The 18,308-nt window shown below is 45.2% G+C and overlaps 1 protein-coding gene across 1 annotated transcript in view; it reads right to left on the bottom strand.

The window, feature by feature from the left end:
• LOC111979450 (SH3 and PX domain-containing protein 2A-like) overlaps positions 1–18,308 on the bottom strand; it is a 91,793-nt gene that overhangs the window by 15,892 nt on the left and 57,593 nt on the right. Inside the window, 2 exon segments of the mRNA XM_070448985.1 lie at positions 4,780–4,863; positions 7,539–7,652. Coding sequence (XP_070305086.1) covers positions 4,780–4,863; positions 7,539–7,652 — 198 coding nt within the window.

Here is an 18,308-nt window from a genome sequence, read left to right as displayed (position 1 = left end):
GATGGGGAAGTGAAACAGGAGAAACAGGAATTTCAGAGGTGTGAATGTGTGTGTGTGTCAGTCTGTTTACAATGGGTGGGGTGAGGTGAGGTTTTAGTGGGAACACATTCTACTGCTGCCTGTCATTCCAGAGGGAGCTGAGGGGCTTGGGTCAATTATAGAGAGCTGTAAGGAATGTCTAGGGGCTTTGGGACTGGGTAGCACAGGGAGTGTGTGTAGGGTGGGTGTGTGTGTGTGGGTGTGGTTGAGGATGTCTGAGTACTTGCAGGTGGAGAGGGAATACGGTGTGAGTGTGTGTGTGTGTGTATTCAAACATACGTATCACGTGTGTGAGCATGCTTTCTGGACATGTACTGTATGTGTATCTGTGTATCTGTATGTGTCTCACACCGTCTTAGTGAATGTTTGACCAGTCAGCTGGGCCCAAAGCCCCAAACAGTGAGTTGAGAAGGAGGTTATCAGCACACTGCCATAAATCACATTAGACTCTGCTGTAACTGATCCCGTTCTCTAGACATACAGACAGAGGAACAGGGTGGAGGAGACTGGATAGAGTGTTTGACCTAACGACTCGCCCTGTCAACAACACATGAGGTAATCGATGAGGTGAGGTCATCCTGCTGTCACTAGCCAATCAACACCTATGGATTTCATTGGACCAGTCAATCAGACTGTACTGACCTAACATTGGGTCAGAAGAATTTGTGAGTTTGACCAAACAATGCAATAACAAGGGATCCATTTGTTTTTCTTGGGAGTATTTTTGGCRATAAAGTTACCAAAGGCAGGCCCATTGACCTGAGGTAGGGTCAGAGTAAGTGGACTATAAAACAATAACAAAGCGATCCATTTAGCTTCCTCCTTTGTCTTCTTTGGGAGTATTTTGGCGATAAAGTTAACAACTTTAGACCRATTGACCTGATGTAGGGAAGGAACAACAACAAAGTAATCAATTTTGCTTCCTCCTCTGTGGTGTTAATCCATAAGATTTAGCACCTGGCACTTCCCTCCTTACAATGTTTACTATCTCGTTTCCACGGTAACTAAAACCTTGACTACTGGGRAAAATATTATATTTCTTAGCAAATGGGTCAAGTATTCCATTAGTAAAGAGTGTTTCGGGGTAGTTTCAGATAAGTTGTTAAGAAGACAATTCATTCATATTGTAAGGTTAGACTCCCTACATTCCTCTCTMACTCATGCATGCTTCTTTCTCAATGGATCTTTCCTTAATTCCTCCCATCTTCTCTCCTCACCTCTTTCTCAAAACTCTTGCAATAAGGTTGAGCAGGAGGTTGGTAGAGTATTTATGTACTCGTGGAAAGATAAATTAAGAAAGAGTCCATGTCTAATGACAAGAGTGCATCTTCAAAGAGTGAACCATGAGATACAGTATTTATCCATTATGTATGTCTATGGAGAAAACACTCAGGGCAGAGTAATTCTAAGTATTCTTTATGGTCAATGATCATGTCCCTGATACGCTTAACTCTACTTTTAGCTTCCTAGAAACTAGTGCTGAGCGATTATCCGAAAGTTGGTTCAATTTTTGAATTCCATTTAGTTTTGTTTTTTTGTGAGCCCAACACTCCATTTCTCCAGTGAGAAATCAAATAATAATAAATCAAGTCAAGAACTATGTGGGACACCTGGCTGAAGGGAGTTGTAGTTTTCATTAGGCAAATATCCAATCTAGTTCAGTGCAGAAATTAGGTAATTAACTACAATGACCAAAATCCATTGCACCTGTTCTTTTTGGTGCAGACAGAGATGGATAGACTTTTACTATACACAGACTGCATAGACTGCATAAGAGAGGAATGTACTCAATGATGAGAGAGAGGGATAGAGACAGTTTGTCAAAGTGTGCCTTATCTACTTTGAAGGACTAGTAAAATGATTTTGTCAGAAGACAGCTCTGCAGCATACTAAGGCAAGCTGGCTTAGCTAAATAGGGTGACTAAAGACAGTACAACGTGGGGAGAACAGAGATAATGTTGTTTGGCTTTTACGGCCTGAGCAGAGATGAGATGATGACTTTAAGGAATTCAAGATAATAAAGTCATCAAATAAAAACAAAGTAATATACACAAGTGAAATATTATTTCACGCCGATTTTTCTTTTCTTTCTATTGATGTCTACCCAATGTGGACCTGACAGAGACAATGGAATATTTTCAATGTTTGGGCAATTGAATGTTCACTATTTTTGGCTTTGGAATTCCCATTAAAATCATTTTAATGCCATTATTTCACAATGAATTGAATGTTTTTTTTTTTATTATCGAAAACCGTGTTTGTTTTTTATAATCGAACCGAAACCGAATCGACCCCAAAAAGCACTAATCCCTCAGCACTGCTTGAAATGGTCTGTGCATGCTGCCTCAAGGCACTGCCTGATACAAACATGCCTCGCCTGGCATTCATAACTCTCATTACCACCTCAGAACAGCGACAAAAGGAATGAGTAAAAAGGAAGGCCAGGCAAAGATGGGGGGAGAGAGAGAGAATTAGAGAATTAGAGATGTGGAAAAAGGAACAAATTCAAAAACAAAGTTTCCGACCACAGTCAGCAGTATTTTCATGGTGGGATAATTTTGTAGGGTGGAAACAAGGCCTCTAATCCAGAAGTCATAAATTAGTTAGCATGCAGCAGTGCGTCTGATGGTGCCAGCTGAAAGCAACGTTGGACTGCCAAATGACCTGAAACCCTGGCTGTTAAAACGTGTCAGCCGCAACAGGGGACAATATATCACTACTATCTGTTTTTGCTGGTTGATGTCTCTAGTACAACATCCTTAGACAGGCATGTACAGTATGTTGACCCAGAGTCTCAAGTGAAGTCATCTGGGAGGTTGGATATGATATTCGTATAGAATATTGATATCAAGGTTTTGGTACAGTGAAATGCCTTTCTTGTTTGCTCTTTCTCCRACAATGCAGTAATCAATATCAGTAGTACTACAAACAAATACATGACATGACAATGCCTACTAATTATGCCTYATGCAATGATTGTCCTGAGTCCTTCATGGCAACAGTTACATCAGTGGCTGACACACACAAAAGTGGCTCCATCCACTGTTATAGGCTCGTGTCTGTGATTAAAGCCAGGCTTCAGTACGGGCTACTGCCCCACATTCACACTTTCCACCAGCCTATTCCAGCCAGCCYATTCATCCTGCTGTTACTCCTCTGAGAGAGCTAGCTACCTAACTGTAAATGCTTCGCTCAGCTCTGGCTGGAGACTATGGCGAGGCTCTGGCATCCCATATTAGTACATTCACCAAAAGTGTCCAAAAGAGCTGGATGTAGTCATCACATGGAAATCGTTGGCTGGGTATTGAACTAGTATTTTTTCTCCTGTGCAGTATGAATAGGACCTGGGGTTTTTCCTGAGGATCTAAAAAGGAAAAACCATGTCCAAAGTTATAAATTAKTAAGACTACAAATAGGAAGTGGAGTTTTTCCTGGTCAGGTCATGTGGTTAGGAAAAACGCCTGGCCATGAAGTATATAGGTCATCGTAGGCCTGTATAAAGTTCATCAACACAGGCACTAACTCATACCATCTGACACAAGTTCCCCCTGTGTTGGATGAGCTCTGCTGAGTCACTTATGTTTATTGTCTCTTTGACTGGTCTGGGATCAGAGTTAAGCTATACCAGGTGAGTCACGCCCCATGTATGTTATTGGTAGCCTGGGAAGTTATATGAGTCCCAGGTCAGTTTCAGTAAACAAACAGACAAAAGACAGAGCCGGGTGGAGTGAGTGGGTTAAAACTAATCCTAAAACCAGATGGCTGATCTCTCCTGGTCTTATTAGAGGGATGAGAAATTGCTCTGGCTCTAGGAGTAGGAGTAGGCCACAGACACAGATCTAGGATCAGCCTCCCCAAATCCTATCTATATCAATGACAGAGAACATCTAACAGACCTTCAATCAGCGTATATAACAACTTCATCCTTCAATATAGTGACTACTTTTTTGATCAAATATGGGTAGAAGTAGCCTTTTAATAGCCACAGATCTAGGATCAGCTTACCTTAGCCGGATTCTAACCATAACCATTAGAGGATAAATGCAAAGCTGACCTTGGACCAGTTTGATGAAATACTAGACAATATGAGACATAGGCTCATGTCTGTCTGGGTCCATCAAAGAGAATTCATTATGACTCAACAGCAACTCTCCATTGAGACGTATTCCAGTATTGCAGTGTCCAGGGGAGCTTGGCAACGTGATACATTCAAGAGTGTGAGAACATATCTTTACCAATAAATGCTCAGTCATTAAAATCGAATGGTTCTGAACCTGGAGGGAGTTGTATAAGTACATGAAGTAGCACTGCACACAGTAATGTTGCGAGCAGTTATTAGCCAACAAGGTTGTTACTGTTGTGCTGTCTGAATCAAATACCCCTCATTATCTAATCTGTTTAATGTTAGTATATTATTCTGTTACGCAGAGCATAATGAAGAAATAATGATCTTTCTAAAAGTAGAGAAAAGTGTGGTAAATGTAACTCGGGGAGCTGAAATCTACACGACCACCCAATGTGCTGTTTGTGATGTTGGCGTTARGCTGGAGTTGTTGTTGGCTGACTGTCATGGATGTAAATGAGTTTTCTTACGATGAAGGAAGGAGTGTGTGTGTGTGTGGTTCTGAGAGAGGCCACTTGAGAGTGCCTGTTTATTTGTTTGTTTGTGTGTGTGTGTGTGTGTGTGTGTGCGTGCGTGCGTGCGTGCGTGTGTTGACTGTGTGTTGACTGTGTGTTCACCTCGACTCTGCTGGCGGTTCACTATGCCCCCCAAGGTCCATCTGCGGTCCAGTCTCTTCAGATGAGCCTTGCGTCTCTTAGTAACTGATGAAGGGACGGACGGAGAAACCAAAGAAAAACAAAGAAACATGAACTTAAGAAGCGTATTACAAAATGAAAGAAGGCAAAAAGCCGGCGTTAGTTAGTAGGATGGTGAAAACATTACATGGAAAGCCAGCAAATAAACGGTGTCCATTTTAAGCTATGCATAGTAAATAACATGATTTGTAATAGTGTAGTAGCAAATGGTTTTGCAGAAAGAATTGATATTCATTGTTGTCATGATAATGAGTTCACGCGCACGTTTCACGTTAAACTTCTTAAAGGGTGAGTATTTCTGGGGACTGAGTTATGCTGACATTATAAAGGAACCAGTGGAACCACAGACATCCTGAGGACAGTGACAGCTAGGTCATCGATACAGAGGTATTTCCTTACGAAAGAGAAACTATCCTCCATATCGTCTGTCATCAAAAGAACAAGCCCCACATCAAAAGAGGAAGTAGTAATCGTAGAAATAGAATGCATAGAAAGGGCGTCTCCATTCATTACACATTGCCAGGGTTGGAGCTTACAAGCCTGTTCTATTCATTCTCGCTCTACGGCAAAGATGACATTATGTATCATAGAAATAGAATGAATAGAACGGGCGTCTCCATTCATTACAAAATGCCAGGGTTAGAGCTTCCAAGCCTGTTCTATTCATTCTGTTTATATGGCACTGATGACATGATGTGTGATACAGTATCATCCAATCTAGTGTGTCTGGAATACTGAAATCTGTTAGTCTTCAAGGTTCTCACCACGACTGTATTCTAGAAGGCCAATCCGCATACATAACGTTTTGTGTGTCTGGGACTTTTCAAATGGTCACAGACATGCTACATCTGTGTGGCATAGTATCATACTAGCCCCTAGCGTACTGTACACATGGTTTAAGATTACCCAGCAAACTACATATGTGTCCAATGTGTTGCTAATAGGTTTTCTAGCAACTGTATGGGAGAAAATAGATAAGGGTAAATCTTCATGTTAGCCTGTTAGCCTACCGTAACAGCTTGCTACGTCCTCTGGTAAACTGTTCCGTTCCAGTCGGCCTCATAAGCAGGGTCCACTCTTGCAACACCACTGACTCACGGTAAAGTAAAACAGCCCTTTGTGATACTGTCCAACTCGTTGCTTTCTGATGACTCGTCATTATCCTCCCTTCCTTAATGCATTCCCTAGCGGGACATAAACCAGACTTTCAGAACGGAGGAACGAGTGACCAGGAGGGAGGACAGAATCAAATGACTGTCATCTCTCCCTTCATAGTGGAGGGAAGAGGAGGAGGGAGAAACGGAGGAGTGAGGAGAGGAGGACAGAATCAAATGACTCTCATCTCTCTCTCTCTCTCTCCCTCTCCCATTGACCTCCTAATTGAAATATCCGATTGGAGACAGCCACAAAAGGCAGACGTTATTTCAGGGTAATTCCAATAGACCAGACCTACCAGGCGCTGTCGTTCCTCCTCAGTGAGCTAGCTACAGTCTGCTATTGGTTTATATGACAGCAGACTGGGGCTTAATGAGTATGAGGGGGAGGTTGGGAGGGTAGGGGAGACAGGATAGTTACCTGAGATATGAGATAAGCAGTGGTGTGTGAAAACTGAGTAGGCAGGCTCTAATGGGGAAGGTGTTGATAGAGGAGTGTTTTGCGGGATGGGAGGGATGTGTGTGTGTGTGTGTGTGTGTCTGCATTTCATCTCTGTGTGTGCCTGTCTCAGATACCTAGGTATTTCCAGGCTCCAGCTACATTACCTTATTTTTCCTTAAAGGCTATCACAGACTTTCACTACCAGCCCAGTATGTCTCTCTCTCTCTCTCTCTCTCTCTCTCTCTCTCTTTCTCTCTCTGTGGAGTGACTGCAGTCTGGATTAAGGGGAGCTGGGGGCCACGGCAGCTGCAGAGGACCTGTCATCACATGCTGGGATGTGGCGAGCCAGTTTACAGTGTAACAGTGCCATGGGCCAGCGTGAGGATCATAAAGCAATGTGTCTTAATGAGAGACAGGGAGAGAGCCTTACATACCCCGGTGGCAGTCTATGACACACAAAGCATTACGGCATAATGATTACACTATACCAGGTAGTTTCCATGGGTTACTAAAACTGATGGAAAACAGAGGTAATATGACTTTAACGGTGGGGGAGTGTATGTGTGTATGTCTGTGTGTGTGTGTGTGTGTGTGTGTGTGTGTATGTCTGTGTGTGTGTATGTCTGTATGTGCATGTCTGCCTGCCTGGGTGTAACACACAGCTAAGGCGATACAGTGTCATCCCGAAGCACCAAAAGGAAAGGGAGCTTATTCTCTAGTGATGAAATATGCCCTCCAAACAGTCAGACTAAACATTATTGCAAAAAAAGAGGTCATGACAAAACTCCTTGAAAGAGTAGTGAAGGAATTTCCTCTGGTGCCAAAATATCCAGCCTGATGCAAACCCTGTAATTTGAACAAAGGGCATTCGGCTGGGTTTGTTACAGTGTCTGTTTCCTGCTCTGACCCTGGTCCTCGAGGTTCCTGCTGTCCAAGCACAACTATTAGTTGTCATGCCTAAGGCCTTAGTAATGATGGTAGGGATATTTAGCAGGGAGAATGGCTGGTGTGTGTGTGTTACCTAAGGCCTTAGTAATGATGGTAGGGATATTTAGCAGGGAGAATGGCTGGTGTGTGTGTGTTACCTTCTCCTGTCCTGACGGTGCTAAGTTCCAGGTCATCTCTAGTGCCGTTCTGTGAGTCCAGGTATGTGGCCGGCACCCAACCCTGCTCCTCGGCTGTACTGACGAACCACCAACCTATAACAAAGACACACACACACATTAGTTTGTGCAGAGTCACGTGGCGACACACACACACACACACATTCTTTATACACTATGACACAGAAAGAAAATAGACAGACACACACACACACATTTACCACCCATTCTCTCTGCTAAATATCACTACCATCATTACTAAGGCCTTAGGCATGACACCTAATAGTTGTGCTTGGACTCCAAACACACGTACACATTTTGATTTACATTCAATAATGGAAATATGTCATCGTTCTAGCTCCTTCATCCGCAGCAGTTTGCTAAGGCTATAAATTACAATAACTGTTCTACAATTCCCAAAGAACTCCAGAATTGATCGGGTGTTAGTGTTTGTCTTGGTCCAGGATTTCATTTATATCTGCTACATGGAGAGTAGTGAAGTGATGTAACCAGGGAACTTTTCACCTGCTTGGAAAGCTGCTGTCATTAAACCACCAGGCGTGTCAGAGTAGCAGTACTGATCCTGGATCAGTTTTCCATTTTAAATCATAATGATTGAGATTATATGGACACGGAGAACCTGATCAGCACTCTAGGGTTAGGTTCACGTTTGAGGGACAGGGTGAGAGCCCATATGTGCCCAGAGTGCAGAGGACACTAAGGAGGTAGAAGTTGTCCCTGAGAGGACACTAAGGAGAGGTAGAAGGACACTAAGGAGGTAGAAGTTGTCCCTCAATGAGGTAGAAGTTGTCCCTGAACCACAGATCTTGGATCAGATGACCATAACTGAGTGCTAACCTGAAACCATCAAGGGGATTAAATAAGAGCTGACCCTGTATCAGTGCAATGGTTAGGGATTGACTTGAAYTTAGTCTCAAAAAGAAAAAAATCCTAGTCTAGTACTTCGAGAGGTGTTTGTGGGACAATACATATTTTTGATTCGAATTGAATCGCCTCTACCTAGACCTGATTGAATGCAAAAACACATGTCAAATCGGGAACCAAACCAAACCGAAACTCACAAAAAGAGAAAGGAAAAGAAGCCATCGATCCCTCCCTGACAGTTAGCATGTGTCTTTGTGTTTTAGTTCTGCAGCGGTAGCACGAATCCAGATTCTCCGACTGTCTATTCGAAGTTCGGAGGCTCCCCAAGCATTTCATCCGTAACATTTGGGTTCAAAGTGGACTATTCAGAGTCGTAAATAGTAGGGAAGCTGCCTTTCAGTGAAMCTCGAAGATACAGGATAATTKATGACTTTYTGCAGCCTATAACGCAMCCAGRCGTACGCCATATGCTAACACRCACAGGCGCACTCTTGACGGATGCACGTATGTACACATTCACAATAACTCACACGCTCTGACAGTATGAAAGAGAAGAGAGTGAGGCAACGAGCACAACAATTTTTTTTCTCTCCAATAGAGTCCAACAATCAGCTCTTGACTGTATTAACAGTCATATGGCGAGGTCCTATAATGTGGTTTGATACCACATTGTGCGCACACACACACACACACACACACACACACACACACACACACACACACACACACCACACACACACACACACACACACACACACACAACACACACACACACACCACACACACACCACACACACCACACACACCACACACCACACACTAAACACACAGGCTGAGTAAATCAAGTCCTCACACACCCCATTTTATGTCTCTGCAAGACCCGCCAAGTCACATTGGGAAATGAGACCTATTTGACCCATATGGAAAACATGTCTGTGTACAACAGTTTCTTCATCGGAAAAAAATAACCTTGGTCATTGGTAGGGTTGCGAAATTCCAGTAACTTCCCAAATATTCCTTGGTTTTCCATAAATCCAGGTTGGAAGTCACTCATAACAAGACTACTATAGCAATACTATGTTTGAAGCTCTGAATGGYCCACCACAGTGTTTGAGGCTTCAACCCATAGGCATTGTCTAAAAGGCATTGAAGTTCAAAGTAGGTCCCACAGTAGACATTACAGCAGAGTCTGGGGTCTGACAGCACACAGTACAGTGAGTTTGGAAACCTGTCAGAATCGGTTGGCTTCACAAAATGCTAATAATACTATGCAAATGATGCTATGCTAATGTTTAGCCTAGCGAAAATGCTAACGTTGGACTGACTGTAGAGGCATAGGTTTTCCTCAGTGCTAACTGCCAACGTGGATTTGACATTGTGACATTGATGCTATGCTAATTCATTATTATGCTACTGTTGGCTAGCTAGTTCCTAGACTGAACATATGTTTTGATGAATGGCAGTCAACACATATAGTAGTGAGATGAGAGGCAGTACGGTAGGGCTCTCCTTTCTTTTTTAAAGTCCTACATTCAATGTGTGAAACATGCTCCCTCGATAAAAATTGCCAATACCATACGAAACACATTCACTTTTATGTGCCGACTCAATGGAAGTTGGTCATAGTTTTAGCATAGAAACTTTATAGATCAAGCTACCGCAAATGTTCAAAAGAAAATAATCCCATCCACCTCTATGGAATTCGGCCATAGTTTAGCAAAGAGACAATTCAGGAGCCATTTTCTTCAAAAGGTCACCTGACTTGACAAGCGGAGGATATACAGTCTCCTAAATCCCTATGTGACAGGGTCCTGGTGAGCCACAGCCATTATCAGCTGCATGTGTGAGCTGCCACGGYTGTATATCACTGCCTACCTAGTAGGGGCTAATAGAAATAGGTCACGGCTGTGTGCGTGTCTGCCAGCCTCTCCCAGGCTGACAAACACCACAAGGCTTTGACAAGGCCCAGCTCCCCTATACATTCACCTCCCAGGCTGGACAAACACCACAAGGCTTTGACAAGCCAGCTCCCCTATACATTCACCTCCCAGGCTGACAAACACCACAAGGCTTTGACAAGGCCAGCTCCCCTATACATTCACCTCCCAGGCTGACAAACACCACAAGGCTTTGACAAGGCCCAGCTCCCCTATACATTCACCTCCAGGCTGACAAACACCACATGGCTTTGACAAGGCCAGCTCCCCTATACATTCACCTCCCAGGCTGACAGACACCACATGGCTTTGACAAGGCCCAGCTCCCCTATACATTCACCTCCCAGGCTGACAACACCACAGGCTTTGACAAGCCCAGCTCCCTATACATTCACCTCCCAGGCTGACAAAACACCACAAGGCTTTGACAAGGCCCAGTCCCCTATACATTCACCTCCCAGGCTGACAAACACCACAAGGCTTTGACAAGCCCAGCTCCCCTAAAATTCACTCCCAGCTGACAAACACCACAAGGCTTTGACAAGGCCCAGCTCCCCTATACATTCACCTCCCAGGCTGACAAACACCACAAGGCTTTGACAAGGCCCAGCTCCCCTATACATTCACCTCCCAGGCTGACAAACACCACAAGGCTTTGACAAGGCCCAGCTCCCCTATACATTCACCTCCCAGGCTGACAGACACCACAAGCTTTGACAAGGCCCAGCTCCCCTATACATTCACCTCCCAGGCTGACAGACACCACAAGTTTTGACAAGGCCCAGCTCCCCTATACATTCACCTCCCAGGCTGACAGACACCACAAAGGCTTTGACAAGGCCCAGCTCCCCTATACATTCACCTCCCAGGCTGACAGACACCACAAGGCTTTGACAAGGCCAGCTCCCCTATACATTCACCTCCAGGCTGACAAACACCACATGGCTTGACAAGGCCCAGCTCCCCTATACATCACCTCCAGGCTGACAGACACCACATGGCTTTGACAAGGCCCAGCTCTCCTATACATTCACCTCCCAGGCTGACAAACACCACAAGGCTTTGACAAGGCCCAGCTCCCCTATACATTCACCTCCCAGGCGACAGACACCACAATCAATCAATCAATCAATTTTATTTATATAGCCCTTCGTACATCAGCTAATATCTCGAAGTGCTGTACAGACAACCAGCCTAAAACCCAAACAGCTATGAATGCAGGTGTAGAAGCACGCGGTGGCTAGGAAAAACTCCCTAGAAAGGCCAAAACCTAGGAAGAAACCTAGAGAGGAACCAGGCTATGAGGGGTGGCCAGTCCTCTTCTGGCTGTGCCGGGTGGAGATTATAACAGAAACATGCCAAGATGTTCAAAAATGTTCATAAGTGACAAGCATGGTCAAATAATAATCATGAATAATTTTCAGTTGCTTTTCATAGCCGATCATCAAGACCTTGAGGCTCTCATTCACTCCCAGGCTGACCACAAGGCTTTGAGCAAGGCCAGCTCCCTATACATTCACTCCCAGGCTGACGACACCACAAGGTTTTGACAAGGCCCAGCTCCCTATACATTCACCTCCCAGGCTGACAGACATCACATGGCTTTGACAAGGCCCAGCTCCCCTATACATTCACCTCCCAGGCTGACAGACACCACATGGCTTGACAAGGCCCAGCTCCCCTATACATTCACCTCCCAGGCTGACAGACACCACAAGGCTTTGACAAGGCCCAGCTCCCCTATACATTCACCCCAGGCTGACAGACACCACAAGGCTTTGACAAGGCCCAGCTCCCCTATACATTCAGCTCCCAGGCTGACAGACACCACATGGCTTTGACAAGGCCCAGCTCCCCTATACATTCACCTCCCAGGCTGACAGACACCACATGGCTTTGACAAGGCCCAGCTCCCCTATACATTCACCTCCCAGGCTGACAGACACCACATGGCTTTGACAAGGCCCAGCTCCCCTATACATTCACCTCCCAGGCTGACAGACACCACATGGCTTTGACAAGGCCCAGCTCCCCTATACATTCAGCTCCAGGCTGACAGACACCACAAGGCTTTGACAAGGCCCAGCTTCCCCTATACATTCACCTCCCAGGCTGACAGACACCACGTGGCTTTGACAAGGCCCAGCTCCCCTATACATTCACCTCCCAGGCTGACAGACACCACTGGCTTTGACAAGGCCCAGCTCCCCTATACATTCACCTCCCAGGCTGACAGACACCACATGGCTTTGACAAGGCCCAGCTCCCCTATACATTCACCTCCCAGGCTGACAGACACCACAGGCTTTGACAAGGCCCAGCTCCCCTATACATTCACCTCCCAGGCTGACAGACACCACAAGGCTTTGACAAGGCCCAGCTCCCCTATACATTCACCTCCCAGGCTGACAGACACCACATGGCTTTGACAAGGCCCAGCTCCCCTATACATTCACCTCCCATGCTGACAGACACCACTGGCTTTGACAAGGCCCAGCTCCCCTATACATTCACCTCCCAGGCTGACAGACACCACATGGCTTTGACAAGGCCCAGCTCCCCTATACATTCACTCCCAGGCTGACAGACACCACAAGCTTTGACAAGGCCCAGCTCCCCTATACATTCAGCTCCCAGGCTGACAGACACCACATGGCTTTGACAAGGCCCAGCTCCCCTATACATTCACCTCCCAGCTGACAGACACCACATGGCTTTGACAAGGCCCAGCTCCCCTATACATTCACCTCCCAGGCTGACAGACACCACATGGCTTTGACAAGGCCCAGCTCCCTATACATTCACCTCCCAGGCTGACAGACACCACATGGCTTTGACAAGGCCCAGCTCCCCTATACATTCAGCTCCAGGCTGACAGACACCACATGGCTTTGACAAGGCCCAGCTCCCCTATACATCCACCTCCCAGCTGACAGACACCACATGGCTTTGACAAGGCCCAGCTTCCCTATACATCCACCTCCCAGTGGCTGACAGACACCACATGGCTTTGACAAGGCCCAGTTCGCCTATAAATCCAGTTCTGAAGAAAGTCAGATGCGGTAAAAGAGCAGAGAAATTAGAAACAGAAAGGCTGCTGGATCTCGTCACACATAGGCAGTTACCAGAGTGGAGAGAGACTGTGGAGGAAGAGAGAGAGAGAGAGAGAGAGAGACCAGAGGGAGAAAGCGAGGGAACGCTCTCATATGTTCCAACCAACTACTGTCCGTGTGTCAACATTTTCCAGGAAACTCACTCTGTCCAACTGCAATATGGACAGAAGCTGGTTCTTTCTCTTTTCTCTTCTCTCTCTCTTTCAGGACAGTTGTTAGTAGGAAGTTAGTTGGTGTTCCCTCTTTCTGGCCGTGCCATTTAGCCTCCAGACAGACAGGCTATAAACGCTGTTTTCCCAGAGAAGAGAGAAGACATCCCCCTTGGAGAAGACTCGAGTCAGGGTTTGCCCATTCACACAGTGGAAGCCAATTGGCTTGGCGGCTCAATTAGGCTCCAAGAGATTTATCATGGGATCGAGCTGTTTACGTGGCATTGTCTGATGTTGACCATGTTTGTTGTGTCTTTTCTGTTTGTTGGCGGGGTTTGTTGTGTTTTGTGTGGGAAAAATCGCGAAAACGTTTCACGTAGCCTGGGGTGTTCGAGCGGTCGACGCTACTGCCTCTGGATAACAAGTACTAACGCTGCGAGCATGGGTTCAAATCTGACCCACCACTTTAGCAATTCCTCTCCTCCTATAAACTTCTTTCTATCTATCCTGTCCAATAAACACAGAAAATATGTTTATTTTCTGTAGTGGGACGGCCACACCACCTAAACGATGAGTTAATCATAAAATGCTACAAGAGCTGTTATTGGAAGCACACATGTCTTGTTTGATTACAGTGGCTAACATTACCATATTACATCAACTATGAATGTAATAACCATTGCTGACGGTCAGTTATTTTAAGTGACTATATGTTCTAAAATAGCTATATGTCTTGCTGTACTGTACTGCACGTGTATGGAATACATTACAGTGCAGGTGGACTAGAGAGAGACTAAAGGGGCAATCTGGGATTCAAACAACAACAAATAGACCATRTTTTCCTCGAAAGGTTATGAATCATAGAACATGGAAAAGTGGAAAAACAAGTGTCATTCTCCGTCAGGGATGGGACGCGGGCGGGGGGGCAGGGCAGTAAGGGGGGTTGTGGGCAGCTGTAAAAATGAAACAAGCTAAAACAAGACATATAAAAGGCGGGTCGGCTAATCAACTGCATATTGACCACCATCTGAACAGACAGTAGAGTAGAAAGTAAAAGGAATGGGCTGTTGTTTCAACAGGTTTCAGTCATCATGGAAGTGTTATTGGTTGCAGGGACCCATGTGTGTGTGTGGTGTGTGGTGTGTGTGTGTGTGTGTGTGTGTGTCCACTGGGTTCCCACACACCAGACTAAAAACCGTGCTTAGGCTGAGTTCACTCGACCTCAAACAACGCAGTAAAAAAGCATTTAGAGGAATACGCTCACGAGTGCTCATTTCCTGTCTAAGTACGATCCTWTTAYYGTWCAGGTGCCTTGTCAAAAYTAAATCAGACCACTTTTTAGGCAGCCTTTGACTASAATAAACACTAGATTCTGKGTCCGGGTTGTGTCCTGACAGAAATGACCCAGTTTGCTCTACTTCAYCGGATTCATGATGTGGAACTAAAGATAACYATCKTAAAAGGTCAAAGAGTGACAGCTGCAAAACCTTCTTAACATTGACAGTACTCCTGCTGGTTTAACCCAGACAGTAAYGAGTAGKCTAATTACAGTTCCACTGTGTTGTGCTTTGGTAGAACATAGGTTGGGTTTAGCAGAGTGSAGTGCTTTCTCCCGCTTTCCCTCTCTCTCCATCTCCCCCTTTCGCTCAGTGAGAATAAGGTCACATGGAAAACAAATGCTACAGTAATTGTGCAGAACATACTCATCATTGGCTGGTAAATGCCTAGTAGGGAGAGAAAGATGGAGACAGAGAGAGTGGGTGACAGAGAGAGAGAGAGAGGAGAGAGAGAGAGGAGAGAGAGAGAGAGGAGAGAGACAGAGGGTGATCATTTAAAAAGAGAGAGAGCGGGGGTGAAGGTGAGAAAGAGATGGAGTGCTGGAATGAAAACGAGAGAGAGAGAGAGCAGTAGGGAGCTAAAGTGAGGGATATACGGAGAGAGAGCGAGAGAGAGGGAAAGAGAGAAAGAGAGAGCAGATGTTTGGCCAGGGCTTCAAAGCGGGGAGTATTCCACGCACTTCCCTGTCCAAAACCACCACAGAACCTTTCCTTTCACTTTCTATATTTGGCCTGATGAAACGGAGAAACGGGATGGGGCTATCAAAACGTTTCGTCAACGACACTTATTTCAAATGTGCCTTTGAGGAAACCAAGGGATCCCGCGATGTGATTGTGTTACTCATTTCATTGCTTTGCCATAATGAACAACAGATCTGATATGTGATATGAGCTCTGAGTTGGATGCGGCTGAGCCCGAGTCAGGAAGACAGAATATTGAATTGAACCACAACGTGCGCTTTCTGCAGAGTAAGCAGAACTAAGGGACACAGAAAGCTGAGGCTTAAAATAGAACCATAATAATTACGGAGGCTCGGGAGGTCTAAACCGAGACTGAAGAATCAGGCCTAGAAGGCAGAGACTATTCTCATCCTTATATCTAATCACACAAACCCTGTGGGTGAGCAAGATACTGTATAGGTTGCAAGAAAGTATATACAGTACGTAATCAAATCTGAAGCTAATACAGAACGAGATTATACCATTTTTTATTTTGTTTGTTTGTATTTTACCCCCTTTTTCTCCCCAATTGCGTGATATCCAATTGCGTTCCAACTACGATCTTGTCTCATCGCTGCAACTCCCCAACGGGCTTGGGAGAGGCGAAGGTCGAGTCATGCGTACTCCGAAACATGACCCGCCAAACTGCGCTTCTTTACACCCGGCCGCTTAGTCAGCCTGCAGGCGCCTGGCCCTCCACAAGGAGTCACTATAGTGCGATGAGCCAAGTAAAGTCCCCCAGGCCAAACCCTCCACCAACCCGGACGACGCTGGTCCAATCGTGCGCCGCCCTATGGGACTCCCGGTCAAGGCCAGTTGTGACACAGCCTGGGATCGAACCCGGGTCTGTAGTGATGCCTGAAGCACTGCGATAAGTGCCTTAGACGGCTGCGCCACTCGGGAGGCCTGAACGAGATTATTTAATTAGGGAAATTGGATTRAAATCCCATCAAGACCTCCAAGTCGATACAGTATATGATATGATAAACGCCTAGTTAGGCCTTAGGGATATGATTTTGTTGGATGGGATCAAACGAAGAACAGCCAAAATCTCTCTGACATCAGAGTCTTTTAATAACAAGTTCCTTTGAACACATTTTYGTTCCCTTTAGTGTGAACTTAGATTGAAAAGATGGTGTAGCAAATTGGAAATGTAAAGAGACATAAAACATCCCATGTATAAAAATCACCCAAGACGGGATACATCAAAGCATCGTCTGATCATTCTAACTGAGGGGAAGTTATGAGGATACCCGAATCCTCAAGCTGGTCGGTTCCTTCCTAGAGAGTCACAGTTTATTTCGAGGCCCCAAATCTTTATTGACAATGTCTAACGGGACGGTAGACAGAGGAACTCACATCCCACTGTGGAGATTGTGTTACCTTGCTTTAAGTTTTCATAAAACATGGGGGTTTGGTTACTGTTAGCTGTGTTACAAGTGGAAGGGGATAGCGTGGTGGAAGGAAGTTCATTAGACCGTGTTGACTAAATATCACGCTCAGCATGCCTGGGCTAAGTCCCCAGGCCTTGAACTTGAACCGCTCTCTCTCTCTCTTCTCTGTGTGTGTGTGTGTGTGTGTGTGTGTGTGTGTGTGGGGAGTTATGTTCAGGGTTTGGGTTACGGGTAAAGGTTAGGGTCATGGTGAGGGTTAGGTTAAGGAATTTAAATTTAAATACATTTTAGGTCCCCACGARGATAGAAGAACATAACGTTTGTGTGTGTGTGAGAGACCCATCTCAAAGCTTCCTTCCAGCTAAGTACCCCCTGTGTCATGCTGGCCATTTCAAAGCATGGGAGGTGCGGCTAACGCTAAGCTAGCTTTAGCCATGCATATCACCTCAGTAATCATGCTAATGGCAACAAGCTCTATTTCAAAAACCTGTAGGTGAGTCTTTTGGCCAGCTATGGCCTTTCATGTGACCCTATCGACACAGAAGATTCTAAAGGGCTTATAGGTAACCTCTCTGTTGAGTCGATTGACGTAGATTAGCAACTCTTGTGCCTCTGGGTGAAAAGCTACGCTAAGGCTACGGGTAGTATGACTAATAGCCAGCTACGCTATCTGTTGGCTTATAGCTATCTCTTGGCTTATAAGTATTACTTCCTCATTGAAGCTGGCTATCCATTTTAACAGCCTGACCAGGACATCCTTTAACTTCTTGCAACTATAGGGGGTGCTGTTCCGCATTAGCATTTTTTGGTCTCCAAATTAAACTGCCTCGTGCTCAATTCTTGATCGTACAATATGCATATTATTGTTATTATTGGATAGAAAACACTTTCTAGTTTCTATAGCCGTTGGAATTTTGTCTCTGAGTGGTACAGAACTACTTCTACAGCACTTTTCCTGACAGGGAGTCAGATTTCAGAAATTTTGACCCCTGATCTGGGGTCGGTTTTAAGGTGCCAGTAGATGCTATGGAGAAACCGACACTGCCTACGTCTTCCTCTGGGTGTCAGTACATTGGATATCACTGGCAATTGGGAAGAGAATCAAGGGCGTAAAATATCCAAAAAAAATATCTAGCTTATCAGCCTCGTTCTTATAGCTCAGATTCTGATTAAATATATATTGTTCGTGCAACCTTAACATGTATATTTCTGCTCAC

Source organism: Salvelinus sp. IW2-2015, linkage group LG1 (genome assembly GCF_002910315.2).
Source record: "Salvelinus sp. IW2-2015 linkage group LG1, ASM291031v2, whole genome shotgun sequence".
Taxonomy (NCBI): Eukaryota; Metazoa; Chordata; class Actinopteri; order Salmoniformes; family Salmonidae; genus Salvelinus; species Salvelinus sp. IW2-2015.
This window is presented reverse-complemented; position numbering and strand designations above follow the sequence as displayed.